The sequence below is a fragment of the Sinocyclocheilus grahami genome, unplaced genomic scaffold, assembly GCF_001515645.1.
Source record: "Sinocyclocheilus grahami isolate Dianchi unplaced genomic scaffold, SAMN03320097.WGS_v1.1 scaffold1573.1, whole genome shotgun sequence".
NCBI lineage: Eukaryota > Metazoa > Chordata > Actinopteri > Cypriniformes > Cyprinidae > Sinocyclocheilus > Sinocyclocheilus grahami.
In genome coordinates this window covers 175,566-189,103 of record NW_015506752.1, presented here as the reverse complement: position 1 = coordinate 189,103, position 13,538 = coordinate 175,566, and the positions used below count along the sequence as shown (strand labels likewise).

The following is a 13,538-nucleotide window of genomic DNA, read 5'->3' as shown; positions in this document are numbered from 1 at the left end:
CCTTTTGAAGTGGACTTTGAGCTTTGTAACTTTGCAGATCTTTTTTATGCTCAAACAGCAACATTACAGACTAACTAAAGCTGAAAAAGTGAAAAAACATAATAGGACCCCTTTAAGATGTAGGCAACAGCTTCTGTTGCGCCCGTGGTGCACTTGCTGATTAAAACGATCAGCTCTTTTCTCTTCCCGTATCGTTCACCCAGGAGATTCGGCATTGTCCATAGCTCCTTTGTTGTGTTGGTGGGTCGTTCATAGATTGTGTCTATGTGCAAAAGTGGTTCAGAGTCAGAAAACTATGAAACTATGTATGGCACACCGGAGATCTTGCCTGTTGTCCTAAAACGCAAATCAAAGATCATCTCTGATGTATGGGCAACCTTCTTCCAGATGTTCTCTTGAAGGAGGCGTCCCAATTTGGCTGCAGTCTCCTGACCTATAATACGGTCAATCCTCAGGTAACCAATGTTGTTATCCTTCAGCTCCAGTTTAACAATATTCCTGATTAGCCGCATCAGCTGTTCCGTGGGCAGCGACTGAAGTGCAGGTGGCGTGATCGGAATATAATTAGGCTCGTAAAACACGGTCAGTCTGGGGTCATTGAGTGCACCTTGAACAGCTACAGCTGCCAGTGTTTTCCGATCAGAGATGTGTAGGATCTCTCTGCTGCTTATGGCTTGTTGGATTGCCTCCTGCATGCCAAGATTCCCTGGGAAGCAGTAGTTTTCGAGCAGAATTTTAGCCATGTCCAAGACAAGTGCAGGCTGAAATGATGCATCGATGAGCAGGACCTGCCAAGCGACTATGATCAGGGCAAAAACTCTTACAGTCCCTGTCCTCTTTTGTCCATTCATTAGGTGAAGAGGTCCGTTGTTAAATGGGACTCTGTTTTCTCTACAAGGTTTTTGACAACAGCAACCACATAAGAGGCTTTTGCTCTGAATAAACCTTTAATCACATCATCTGAAGTGCATCAGCAATGCAATCACAGATAAAAATCAATAATTGTCGGAGGGATATAACATCTCTCTAAATACACAGCTTCATCATGACTTTAAGGGGTATGTTCACACCCAAATCTCACGTACATATGTCTATGGAACATATTTTGAAAAATGGCTTTGTATCCACACAATGAGAGTCAATAGGTTCCAGTAATGTTTTGGACCCCATTGACTTTAATTGTATGAACAGTTGAAACTTTTTTTTCAAATTTGTGTTTCATACAGGTTTGTAATGACATGAGGGTGATGACAGATGATATATGTGACCCTGCAGCACAAAAGCAGTGTTAAGTCGCTGGGGGATATTTGTAGCAATAGCCAACAATACATTGTATGGGTCAAAATTATCGATTTTTCTTTTATGCCAAAAATCATTAGGATATTAAGTAAAGATCATGTTCCATGAAGATATTTTGTAAATTTCCTACCGTAAATATATCAGAACTTAATGTTTGATTAGTAATATGCATTGCTAAGAACTTCATTTGAACAACTTTAAAGATGATTTTCTCAATATTTAGATTTTTTGCACCCTCAGATTCCAGATTTTCAAATATTGTCCTCTCCTAACAAACCATACATCAATGGAAAGCTTATTTATTCAGCTTTCAGATGATGTATAAATCTCAATTTAAAAAAATTGACACTTATGACCAAATTTTAATTTTTGTGTAAAAACAAGATGTTCGTTTGTAAGGAAACTGCATCGTAAGACAAAATGCTTAAGTACTGCATATTGATTGGAAAGTTTAGCCTTTGTTCCACAATTAACTCGTTTATTTAGTCTCAATGTTGTTGACCACTTTAGTTTTGCTGAAAACATTTTAAGCAATAAAACATTAGAAACAGTCGACATATATTCTCTTTGGATTGTGGTCCTCGCAGCCCTGTCGTCACAGCATGAGGAAAATAAGGTCAAGCTTTCAAAGGTAAAGTCTGGGTCAGGCTAATGACATTATTACACAGGTAAACATTTACCTGTGGTCGATTTAATGAACACTTACGATGCACTTGGCTGGCCTCATTACATTAAACCGTAACATAGATTTCTTACCTTGACAATTTGGTGCAGTAACTGTATGTGGATTTGATTGTATAATATTCAATTACTATTTTTCTAAAAAAAGATCATTTATTCACTCTTTGGCAAAAACTGTGTGTTATTCAAAGGCAGAACAGTCATTGTTGTTTTTAAAAATCTGCTCCATTCTTTTGTAGCATTTGCCTAAATATCAGAGCATTAGTGTGAATTTAGAGGCCCTGGCCACTTTTACAGGATGAAATTATATAACTCCACAGTCACTCAGCACTAATTGGTGCTGCACTGTTAATCTTGCTTTATCTTTTAATGCTCAGAGTCTTATGCAATTCTATCTGCTGATTCCACGTGGCCAATCAAATGCGAATCTCTTTTTGTCCAGTGCATCTGATGTGAGGAAATGTTTCTATGCTGGAGACAGCGTTTCTATCTAGTTAGCATGACTTATCTGTCCCTGAGTTGTTTATGATCTAGAGAATGGCTGTTTTTGTTTTAAAAGCAAATGATGTAAAAATGAACAAAGCAAAAATGTACCAATGCTATGACGTTTGTGCCCTCATAAATTACGAGGGTAGATTTTGTTTATTGATTGAGGATCATGCAGCGTAACATCGTATATATGTTACAAACAGTCAAGTCAAGTCAAGTCACCTTTATTTATATAGCGCTTTTAACAATACAGATTGTGACAAAGCAACTGAACAGCATTAATTAGGAAAATAGTGTCAATAATGCAAAATGACAATAGTAAACACTCATTTTTCAGTTAAAGACAGTTCATCATTGAATTCAGTGATGTCAACATCCAGCTCAGTTCAGTTTAAATAATATCTTTGCAATCATGTCAACGATATCGCTGGAAATGAAGTGCCCCCAACTAAGCAAGCCAGAGGCGACAGCGGCAAGGAAACAAAACTCCATCGGTGACAGAATGGAGAAAAAACCTGAGAGTCAATAGGTTCCAGTAATGTTTTGGACCCCATTGACTTTAATTGTATGAACAGTTGAAACTTTTTTTTCAAATTTGTGTTTCATACAGGTTTGTAATGACATGAGGGTGATGACAGATGATATATGTGACCCTGCAGCACAAAAGCAGTGTTAAGTCGCTGGGGGATATTTGTAGCAATAGCCAACAATACATTGTATGGGTCAAAATTATCGATTTTTCTTTTATGCCAAAAATCATTAGGATATTAAGTAAAGATCATGTTCCATGAAGATATTTTGTAAATTTCCTACCGTAAATATATCAGAACTTAATGTTTGATTAGTAATATGCATTGCTAAGAACTTCATTTGAACAACTTTAAAGATGATTTTCTCAATATTTAGATTTTTTGCACCCTCAGATTCCAGATTTTCAAATATTGTCCTCTCCTAACAAACCATACATCAATGGAAAGCTTATTTATTCAGCTTTCAGATGATGTATAAATCTCAATTTAAAAAAATTGACACTTATGACCAAATTTTAATTTTTGTGTAAAAACAAGATGTTCGTTTGTAAGGAAACTGCATCGTAAGACAAAATGCTTAAGTACTGCATATTGATTGGAAAGTTTAGCCTTTGTTCCACAATTAACTCGTTTATTTAGTCTCAATGTTGTTGACCACTTTAGTTTTGCTGAAAACATTTTAAGCAATAAAACATTAGAAACAGTCGACATATATTCTCTTTGGATTGTGGTCCTCGCAGCCCTGTCGTCACAGCATGAGGAAAATAAGGTCAAGCTTTCAAAGGTAAAGTCTGGGTCAGGCTAATGACATTATTACACAGGTAAACATTTACCTGTGGTCGATTTAATGAACACTTACGATGCACTTGGCTGGCCTCATTACATTAAACCGTAACATAGATTTCTTACCTTGACAATTTGGTGCAGTAACTGTATGTGGATTTGATTGTATAATATTCAATTACTATTTTTCTAAAAAAAGATTCACTCTTTGGCAAAAACTGTGTGTTATTCAAAAGCAGAACAGTCATTGTTGTTTTTAAAAATCTGCTCCATTCTTTTGTAGCATTTGCCTAAATATCAGAGCATTAGTGTGAATTTAGAGGCCCTGGCCACTTTTACAGGATGAAATTATATAACTCTACACTCACTCAGCACTAATTGGTGCTGCACTGTTAATCTTGCTTTATCTTTTAATGCTCAGGGTCTTATGCAATTCTATCTGCTGATTCCATGTGGCCAATCAAATGCGAATCTCTTTTTGTCCAGTGCATCTGATGTGAGGAAATGTTTCTATGCTGGAGACAGCGTTTCTATCTAGTTAGCATGACTTATCTGTCCCTGAGTTGTTTATGATCTAGAGAATGGCTGTTTTTGTTTTAAAGCATATGATGTAAAAATGAACAAAGCAAAAATGTACCAATGCTATGACGTTTGTGCCCTCATAAATTACGAGGGTAGATTTTGTTTATTGATTGAGGATCATGCAGCGTAACATCGTATATATGTTACAAACAGTCACATTTAGTACACATTTTCTAGTCAGCACCATCTGAAAGCTCTGAATTGCTTTGCCTGACTGAAAAGCTCCACCAGCAGACAGCACTCACCACACATCACAATGAGCTGGCCTTTATTACTGTAATTTGTTTCAAACTCCTGTTTTATGGCACAAGCATTTGGGGCCGTTACTCTATCACCCTCTTGAGGGTTCTTGCTAGTATGTACAATGCACGCTTGGCCAAGCATTGACATCTGTTTCTGCATACTTGTGGAGAGTATGTTTCTGTATTAAAATGTAAAACAAAAATCCTTAGGAGAGAATATCGCCCATGATGTTTTGGTCTATGTCCCAGATGCTGTCAAATCCTAGAACTACCGCTGCGCCCCTAGTCTACATAAATTACTGTAAATGAAAACACAAAAACATTTTAATCACGCAAGGGAAGCTGACTTTAACCAAAACCTCTTAATTTAATCTTAACTCTTAAAAAGGGTGTTTATAGTCATTCATGGTCCATGAAGAACCTTTAGCATCCATGGAGCCATAGAAGAACCACTTTTGGTTCCCCAAAGAACCTTTCAGTGATCAGTTCTTAAAATAACCTTTTTTTTTTAGTGTAAAGAACATTTGAATAATCTGAAGAAACCTTTTTGTGCAACGGAAGCGTTCCATGGATGTTAAAGGTCCTTCATGGAGCCATTGATGTCATCGAAAAAAGCTTCTTCTGATTATTAAAATGTTCTTCACAATAAGGAGAAAACTGTTCTTTTAACTGTTCACTAAAAGGTTCTTTGGGGAACCCAAAATTGTTCTGTTGCACTGCTACATACCCCCATACATAATGGGCAGTGTTGGGGAGAAACTAGTTACATGTACTGGAATCACGTAATTTAATTACAAAATAAATGTAACTGTAGTTAGTTACAGTTGCTGAGAAAAATGTGTCATTAAATTACTGTTACTTATTACAAAGGGGATTACATCTGAATAGTTTCACACACACACACACACACACACACACACACACTCGCACGCACACACACACACACACACACACACACACACACATGCTCACACACACACAGAGAGAATAGGACACATGCTTATTCCATAACTGTTTTATTTCCTATTTAGGTTGATGTATATGCTTAAATTTTTTTAAGATGAACTGTTTTTTCCAAAGCATTGTTAGATCCCAGTGTTTCCTGTCATAGCTATGCAAAGATTTGATTTCAAAAACAGTATCATAACTATAACAGTTTTTTTCATCTGCTTACACAAATGTTCAAAACGTTGCCTCTTTTTTTAAAAACATTGCACACAAATCCAAGAACTGCACACACAAAATGCAAAATGCCTCACATCTCTTGAAGCACTGCATTCAAAATATCACAAACACATCTCAAAAGCGAGAATTAGTGTATGGTTTTGCAGATTTGGTGTGTGCTTCTGCTGTTTGAGTGTCAGCTTTCAGAAATTGTGTCACAAGTAAAGATTTAGTGTGTGAGCAGAAACCCTGTAAACCATATCTTATCATTTTTAAATCTGCATTTTACCTCAGAATGATCTCAAAATAAGAAGAGGTGCTAAAGTCTGCTTTTGTGTGTGGCTGTGCTTTAAAATTAAATGATTATAATCTTAATTCAAGTGATGAGGGATTTTGACAGTCTGATGGTAATCAGTTTGTTTGGAGGGGGTTATGTCATCTGTGAGGGGGAAATAACACACGCATTTGCACTCATAAGCATCGTACTCAGGCGGCGCCATGATCCATTTGTCCCATCCGATGACTTTGAAGTTCACCTTCAGAGAAGTTCTCCGACAGTAATTGTTTGTCGCTTTCCTCTTTCTCCCGAGATGCTGGTTTACAGGAACGTGATCGTCCAAAAATACCCGCTCCTTCTCGTGAAGAAGCATGTCCTTTACCTCTTTCACCGACTCTCTCTTTCTGTTCCAGAGATCATCTGACAAAACTATTAAGACTGCCGAGCTGTTGTGCTCTAAAGCCAGGCTTACATCCAGGGATTCACGGTTTTGTTCGATCTCCACCTCGAGTTCGCCGGCCTCGCGTCCAGAGTCCTGCCAGCTCCTGGTCATGTCAAAAGCCTCCCATGTGTTCCTGCCCTCGGTGAAGTCTCTCCCATCCAGAAGATTTAAAATGTTTGCGCTCTGCTCGTACTCTACATCATAAACATTGATGGACGTGAAGAGAGAGTGAACAGCCTCAGCTGGACTGATGTGATCTCTTCATGATTTGGGATGGAAACGTTGAATAGCAGTCTGTGTTGTGTTTTGTTGCCCTGTCTAATGGAATAAATAACATCTGCAGAGAACATGAAAGAGAGATTAATAAACCTTAATGAACAAGTCAAAACCATAATTTTTGGTATGAAGAAAAAGTGCATGATCTTGGTTCGGATGCAGTCCCGTTATTAGAAACATTGACTCCTCGTCTTACAAGAATCTAATGCATCTGCTTCAGAGATCCGAGTGAGCTTTCTTTATGTACTTACCCTGTATGATGAAGCTTCGGATGACATCCGACCGAGGGATGGAAGCATATTTATTATAGAGCTCGATCATGAACTGAGGAGGCTGAACCTTTCGGTGTTCTTGCGGCACGGCACGCCTGATAAATTCAGCTTCCTCAAAAAATCTTCCTTCGTGAAATCCAAATAGTTGTCCAGTTTGGAGTTAAAGTCATGCTCTTCCTCAAGGTTTCGCTCTTCTGCCTGAATGAACGTTGCATCTTCTAAACTGGTGATTTTGCCTAAATATTTCCCTTCGCAAAACCCAACTGAAGTAGCAAAATTCATGGACATCAGGAGGAACAAATATCGCAAACCCTGCATCTTCGTTTAGTTTCTAAATGAATAGGTGACTTTTCGTTGCACGTTTTACATCTGACGTGCGTTTGTGGACGATCCTTTGAAATCGGGGTTCCTCAGGTTCACTCCCATGCCCCACACTCTTTGGAAACCAAAAAAGTAGCATAGCTTTTCTTATCTTTGACACTGATGTCGTAGTTTGAGCCTTGTTATCTTGAGGAAGCTTGTAGTTAATGAGGGTTCTTTAAACACTTTGGGAACAGACTAATGAGCGAGATCTAACAAACCTTATTGGGTCATACTACAGGCATGCATCTCCATCATATGTCTGTGTGTGTATTTAAGATGCTTCAACTAATCAGCCTCAGCTATGATACATATTAACATTTTAGATTCCAGTGCTTCCTTAAATTTTTATTCAGTCAACCACCCACTAAAATTCAAAAGCTGGAATCTGGTTGTGCAAGGGTTAATGGGTCTGAGTTGAACTTTGCTCTGTTGTTGCAAACAATCTACATTCCTAATACAACTCATTAGGTCTTTATTCATAAAAAGTCCTCCAGGATTTCAGGAAAAAAAACACACACACACACAGTGGTTTAAGAATCTGGGTAAAGAAATGTTTGCATAAAAAGCTGTAAACAATAAAGTTTGAAAAATAAATAATTACAACTGACGTAATTGCTATTAAATACAAAACCCTTTTTTGATAAAGTATCACAAATCATAAGCTCTGGTATGTTATTTATTTTAAAACTTACTCTATGGCAATAATTAATCTGTAATTTAATTGCTTTTTTTCTTTTTTTTTATAGATATGGCTAATCAATTTATCAGTTGTAATCTACAAAGTCTGGCCTCATAGGGGAACACTTTAAAATTCATGTCAAATCACAAAGCGCTAGATGGCAGCATTATGCTGAATTTCTCACAAAAATAATCTGCAGTTTCTTTCCATTCAAGATTCCAGGTGTTTAAATCCTAGGCTGAAGAGCCTACAAATCAAATAAAAACCTCCGGTTCATATGGTAACACTTCACAAAAATGTTTCATTTGTTAACATTAGTTAACTACTTTAGTTAACATCAAGTAACAATTTATTAATCTTTGTTTGTTCATTTCTACATTTACTACTACTACTACATTTTAAAATTAAAAGTCATCTGTTTGCATTAGTTAATGCATGAGCTAACATGAACAAACTGTGAACAACCGTATTTTTATGGACAAAACATATTGCTCATAGTTCATGCTGTCCAACGCATTAACTAATGTTAACAAATGAAACCTTATTGCAAAGTGTTACGGGATTATTTACAGAAATCCATTATCAAAACGAAAACAGTTCTGCTTGCTATATGTTACAATAAGGTTTATATACAATTCACTCAAAGAGAAAGATTGGAAAGAGGATACAATGTTTGTGTGCAAAGATCCTGTATTATTTGAGGTGTTTAGGTCTTATTTGCAGAGATAAAGTTCATTTGTGTCACATCAACTTGAGCTGAGTTTGTTGTGGTTTGCAGGTTGTGTTTATGAATGTGCGTTAGCTAGTTTATCGACAGGCGCAGGTCTCCACAGACATGCTGGGATAGATCTTCACGACCATGTTTCTGCTGGAGTCCAGGAACAGCACAGCCAGAGAGCTCATCTTATCCGGGACGCAGCACGGCTCTGGGACTCCAGGGACGATCCCTACGGCTCTCACTATACTCTGGATGGTGGCGTGATTGGATGGATGAACAACCTGCATTTAAAGAAGTCAAAGTTGGAGAAAAACTGTTGCCGGTTAACAAGACAGTGTTACAATGCCTGAATGCCTTTCTTAAAGGGATAGTTCACCCAAAAATGAAAAGCTCTCGGGTCGGAAAGCTCTCGGAGTTCATCAAAAATATCTTAATTTGTGTTCTGAAGATGAACGAAGGTCTTACGGGTTTGGAACGACATGAAGGTGAAATGACAGAATTTTCATTTTTGGGTGAACTATCCCTTTAAGACCCAGGAACGATCACTATAAAGAGAACTTTAACACTAACCATATTAGTGCCAACGCACAATAACGTTCTGCTGCAGTGTTTGTATCATACATCAGCTGGATAAAATCTTTAAAAAATTGCAATTCCAGTTGCAATTGCAAATACAGATTTATGATTAGTCTGATAGCTTCCCTTATGAAAATTAAACATAAACAATGGTTTTGCTATAGTTTAACCATGGTATATGTAGTAAAACTGTGGTTATAAAAATAGTAATCAAATGCACCAAAAAACATGGTTAGGACACTTTTACTACAGTATAACCATAGTTAATTATCATAAGGGTTAGCTTATTTGCTGTATTCAGTGTAATTACACATGTTAAATGTCCAAATACTCTCTCATAAGTGCAGCTGGCACCATCGTGCAACTCATTTATTGATATATAGTGAAAATAATTTTCAGTGTTACTGTAACTGACCCGTCGCAAAAACCTGCCCTCCTTAGTTACTGTTGCTATGTCTGACAAGTCATGCCGCTGGCACACTTCACATCATGTTCTCATGCAATAAAAAATACATTGCGGAGCAAAGAGGAAACTGACAACATGCCGCCAGACAAGACAGAGCAGGTTATGAAACAAGGTCTCAGCTTTCAAATTTGGTCATTTTTTTAAAAAGAAATTTAAACAATAAATACCGTTTTGTGGCTCTTTAATGTGTCGTGACAGATCGCTGTATTGCCTCAGTTCAAGCAGCACACGTGAACTGATCATCTTTTCATATGTGACCCTGGAGCACAAAACCAGTCATAATTTTGAAATTGAGATTTATACATCACATCTGAATAAATAAGCTGTCCATTGATTCATGGTTTGTTAGGATAGGACAATATTTGGCTGAGATACAACTATTTGAAAATCTGGAATCTGAGGGTGCAAAAAAAAAAAAAATTGTTGTCCAAATGAAGTTATTAGCAATGCATATTACTAATCAAAAATGAAGTTTTGATATATTTACAGTAGGACATTTACAAAATATCTTCATGGAACATGATCTTTACTTAATATCCTAATGATTTTTGGCATAAAAGAGAAATGTATAATTGTGACCCATACAATGTATTGTTGGCTATTGCTACAAATATCCCCCAGCGACTTAACACTGCTTTTGTGCTGCAGGCTCACATATATACTTAATGCATGAGATAACATGAATAAACATCAGAATGTGTTTTATTTCAACCGTGGAAAGACGGCAATGCACACCAAGGCTTAGTCCACCAAAGTTTATCTACTCTCCTGTCTGATTTGTTCGTCAGACATGATGGTGGATTCAGCGTTATGATTGGTCACTCAAGCTCTTTGCGAACGGTCAATTAATTACTCAGTGTTCATCTTGCTTGGACAATTGACTTTTTCTAAGCGGAAACTTTAAGACAATAAACAGGGGAAATTCTAAAATGATTGCAGCCCAAATCAATATTTAATTTCCACATATTTATTTTCTCTTGGTGAGCAGTGTACTAAGAGAGAAAATGTACAGTCAGCCGGTAATTATCACAAAATACACTGACCTTCGGGATTGGGAATCCGCACACTCCTGCGCAGTAGTAGGCATCAAATGCTTTCGGCGCCAATATCCATTCGCTCCAACCGATGTCGGCAAAGTCCACCCTCAGGTAACGGCGCGAACACATCCGAGGCTCACTCCACTGCTTGCGTCTGGCTTTTTTCATGGTCTTCTCGTCAAAGCTGAGCTCCCTCGGCCCTCTCAGTCCTCCGTGATCTTCCTGACCTTTTGACAAGGATTTGGGCTTTTTTACAAAAAAGGCACCGTCCCATATCTCCCTGCTCTTAAGATCATTATATTGGAAGTCAGGTAGGTAGTTACTCTGCAGGTCATCTACTTCCCTTCTGATTCTAGAGTTTAATGAAGATGGAGGAGCTTTGGTCCTGGTGTCCTCATGCACAGGAGATGGACTGTATCTCTGTAGACTCACAGCAACACTGTTGGGCTCTGTTATTGCAACGTCGTCGGCGTATACAAGAATGAACGGCAGGCTGTGAGGAGACAAGCGATCCTGACGTCTCTGATGCTCAAAGTCAAACTCAACGGTAATCGAGAGCTCGCCGTTCACATGGGCTTGTTTGATAGCTGATGATACATCCGTAATCTGCCAAAGCCCCTTTCTGTTAGGAGACAACGTGATGTTGCTCAGCTGCGAGGGGACTGCAGCGTTTGGCGATGTTCCCTTAATGATGAGGTGTGTGATGGTAAGTGACTGAAGGTGCTGGAGACGGCATGAGGCTCCTCGGGAACGCCGGCAGGCCCAAGGCCGTTGACGAGCTTGTTGGTCAAGAAAGTGTAGAGTTGACACCAGTATCACCTCCGAATCGGGAATAGAGGTCATGTTGAAGTGGAACACGACCTTGCGGTGGAAGATCTCTGAAATACGACATTACAGAACAGAACGAGAAGGAAGTTGCTGCTCGTCAATGTAGCGGTGGTTTCACGCTCATCCATGCATGTGATTGACCAGTAAAGCTTCCAGACAACATCCTCATAAACAACACATTTTTCACATTCTAGATTTAATATCCGACCACTTTTCTGCGGTTTACGAGGCAGTTTAATAAAAAGATAAACACGGCTCCCGAATCAGTCTCTGGACATATGGTAGTGTTTAGTGAGCGACTCTCAAGGTCTCTTTCTTTCTTTTTTTCTGTTTCCACTAATACCCTCTCAGTGTTTTAATAGCGCACCTCCAGCGGAAACTCAGCAGCTCTGAATATATAGCCACTAAAACTGAAATAATGGGAAAATGCTTTCTGTACATGCATTCACCAATGCTTATCATATAGCATTTATAGCATTATGGATTTATGTAATGCGAGATTATAGGTCATCTTTTTTTTTTAGGTCTACTCAAGGGTTTGAAACATTATAATTGACTCACATAATGAATGCATAAAACAGAATTATATTATATTTGAATATATATATATATATAGTATTTTAATATAATGTCGTTTGTCAAATATAACTAAAATGATCATTAAAGTGATCCAAAAATGCATCATTTTGTAAGTGAAAAACAACAACAACAGTGTAACATGAAATATTATTTTATCCGTACAAACATTTCTATATTTTACATCGTTTTTAAACAGCAGTCTCAGAGTTGTAAAGGTTTTTAGTTAGTTTCTCTCACCTGGGACTCCTCTAAAGCTTCGGATTGTATTTATATTCTGTTGTTGTTGATGATGATGATGATGATGCTTCTTGCTGTATTTCTCATAAACTCTGTGCATGTTAACAGTCATCATGTCTCGGGCAGGACTGTGGGATGACTGCTGTGTTGCAGGAATATCTCCGTTCAGTTCTGACGACTTAACAAAGTAAAGTTTGACGATGTTAAGATAGAGAAAAACGCGTACCACCGCACAGATTGATGCCATGTTCACACTTTATCCTCCGCGCAAACATGAGATGAAGCAGAGGAGTGCTGGAAAGCTGATGGAGCTGGTGTGTCGCTGGAGGATGACTGGTGCTCAGCTCAGTGCTCATGCACTTGATGACAGATGATGATGACGCTTGCAGCAGCCTCCTGAACGCACGCGCTGCGATATACTCACTCATTGCAATGGACTATTTACACTTTACCATTTAGGCTAACTGTGGGGACGCACTTAGTCTGGTTTCTATTTAATTACAAAAAAACATTTTAAATGAAGGCGATGCATAAATAAAAAGGCTATAAATTGCAGCCAACACATACTATTTTGTAAGAAAGTATTTGTTGTTTTCTCTTTCCTTTTCAGTACATAATTCCCATAGATAAGCTATTTCAAACTTAACAAGTATGCATTATTCAACTTACTTTAAGGGGCCTGGCCATTTGTAACTTAAATGTGCGAGACTTCTGGTGACATTTGCTTCCAGATATTTTAGCTTTTTTTATTTTATATATTTTTTAGCTATATTTTAACTCGTGGTGCTTTCTTTGATATTGCAAGCTGGTATTTTTATTACATTATTTTCATGTATTGTCGTAATTATAAACACACTGGTTTGTAGCGCAAACAGTTTTGCCTTTTACTGCACTTTTTTCTAGTTATTTACCTTTATAGCTGCTAATAAATGACAAACATTATATATATATATATATATATATATATATATATATATATATATATATATATATATATATATATATATATTTATTTTTT

The 13,538-nt window shown here is 37.6% G+C and overlaps 1 protein-coding gene and 2 pseudogenes across 1 annotated transcript; all 3 read right to left on the bottom strand.

Moving 5' to 3' along the window:
- The window catches only part of LOC107571259 (retinol-binding protein 3-like), an 11,662-nt pseudogene extending 10,803 nt beyond the window's left edge, over positions 1 to 859 (bottom strand).
- Positions 860 to 6,094: 5,235 nt separating this feature from the next.
- LOC107571267 (growth/differentiation factor 2-like) lies at positions 6,095 to 7,382 on the bottom strand (annotated as a pseudogene).
- Positions 7,383 to 8,559: 1,177 nt separating this feature from the next.
- Positions 8,560 to 12,837, bottom strand: LOC107571266 (growth/differentiation factor 10-like). The gene is made up of 3 exons (XM_016257582.1): positions 12,521 to 12,837; positions 10,883 to 11,754; positions 8,560 to 9,078 (listed from the first exon to the last, which is right to left on the bottom strand). The coding sequence occupies exons 1-3, from the start codon at positions 12,765 to 12,767 to the stop codon at positions 8,887 to 8,889; spliced, it is 1,311 nt and encodes a 436-aa protein (XP_016113068.1). The 5' UTR covers positions 12,768 to 12,837; the 3' UTR covers positions 8,560 to 8,886.
- Between the last annotated feature and the right edge of the window lie 701 nt (positions 12,838 to 13,538).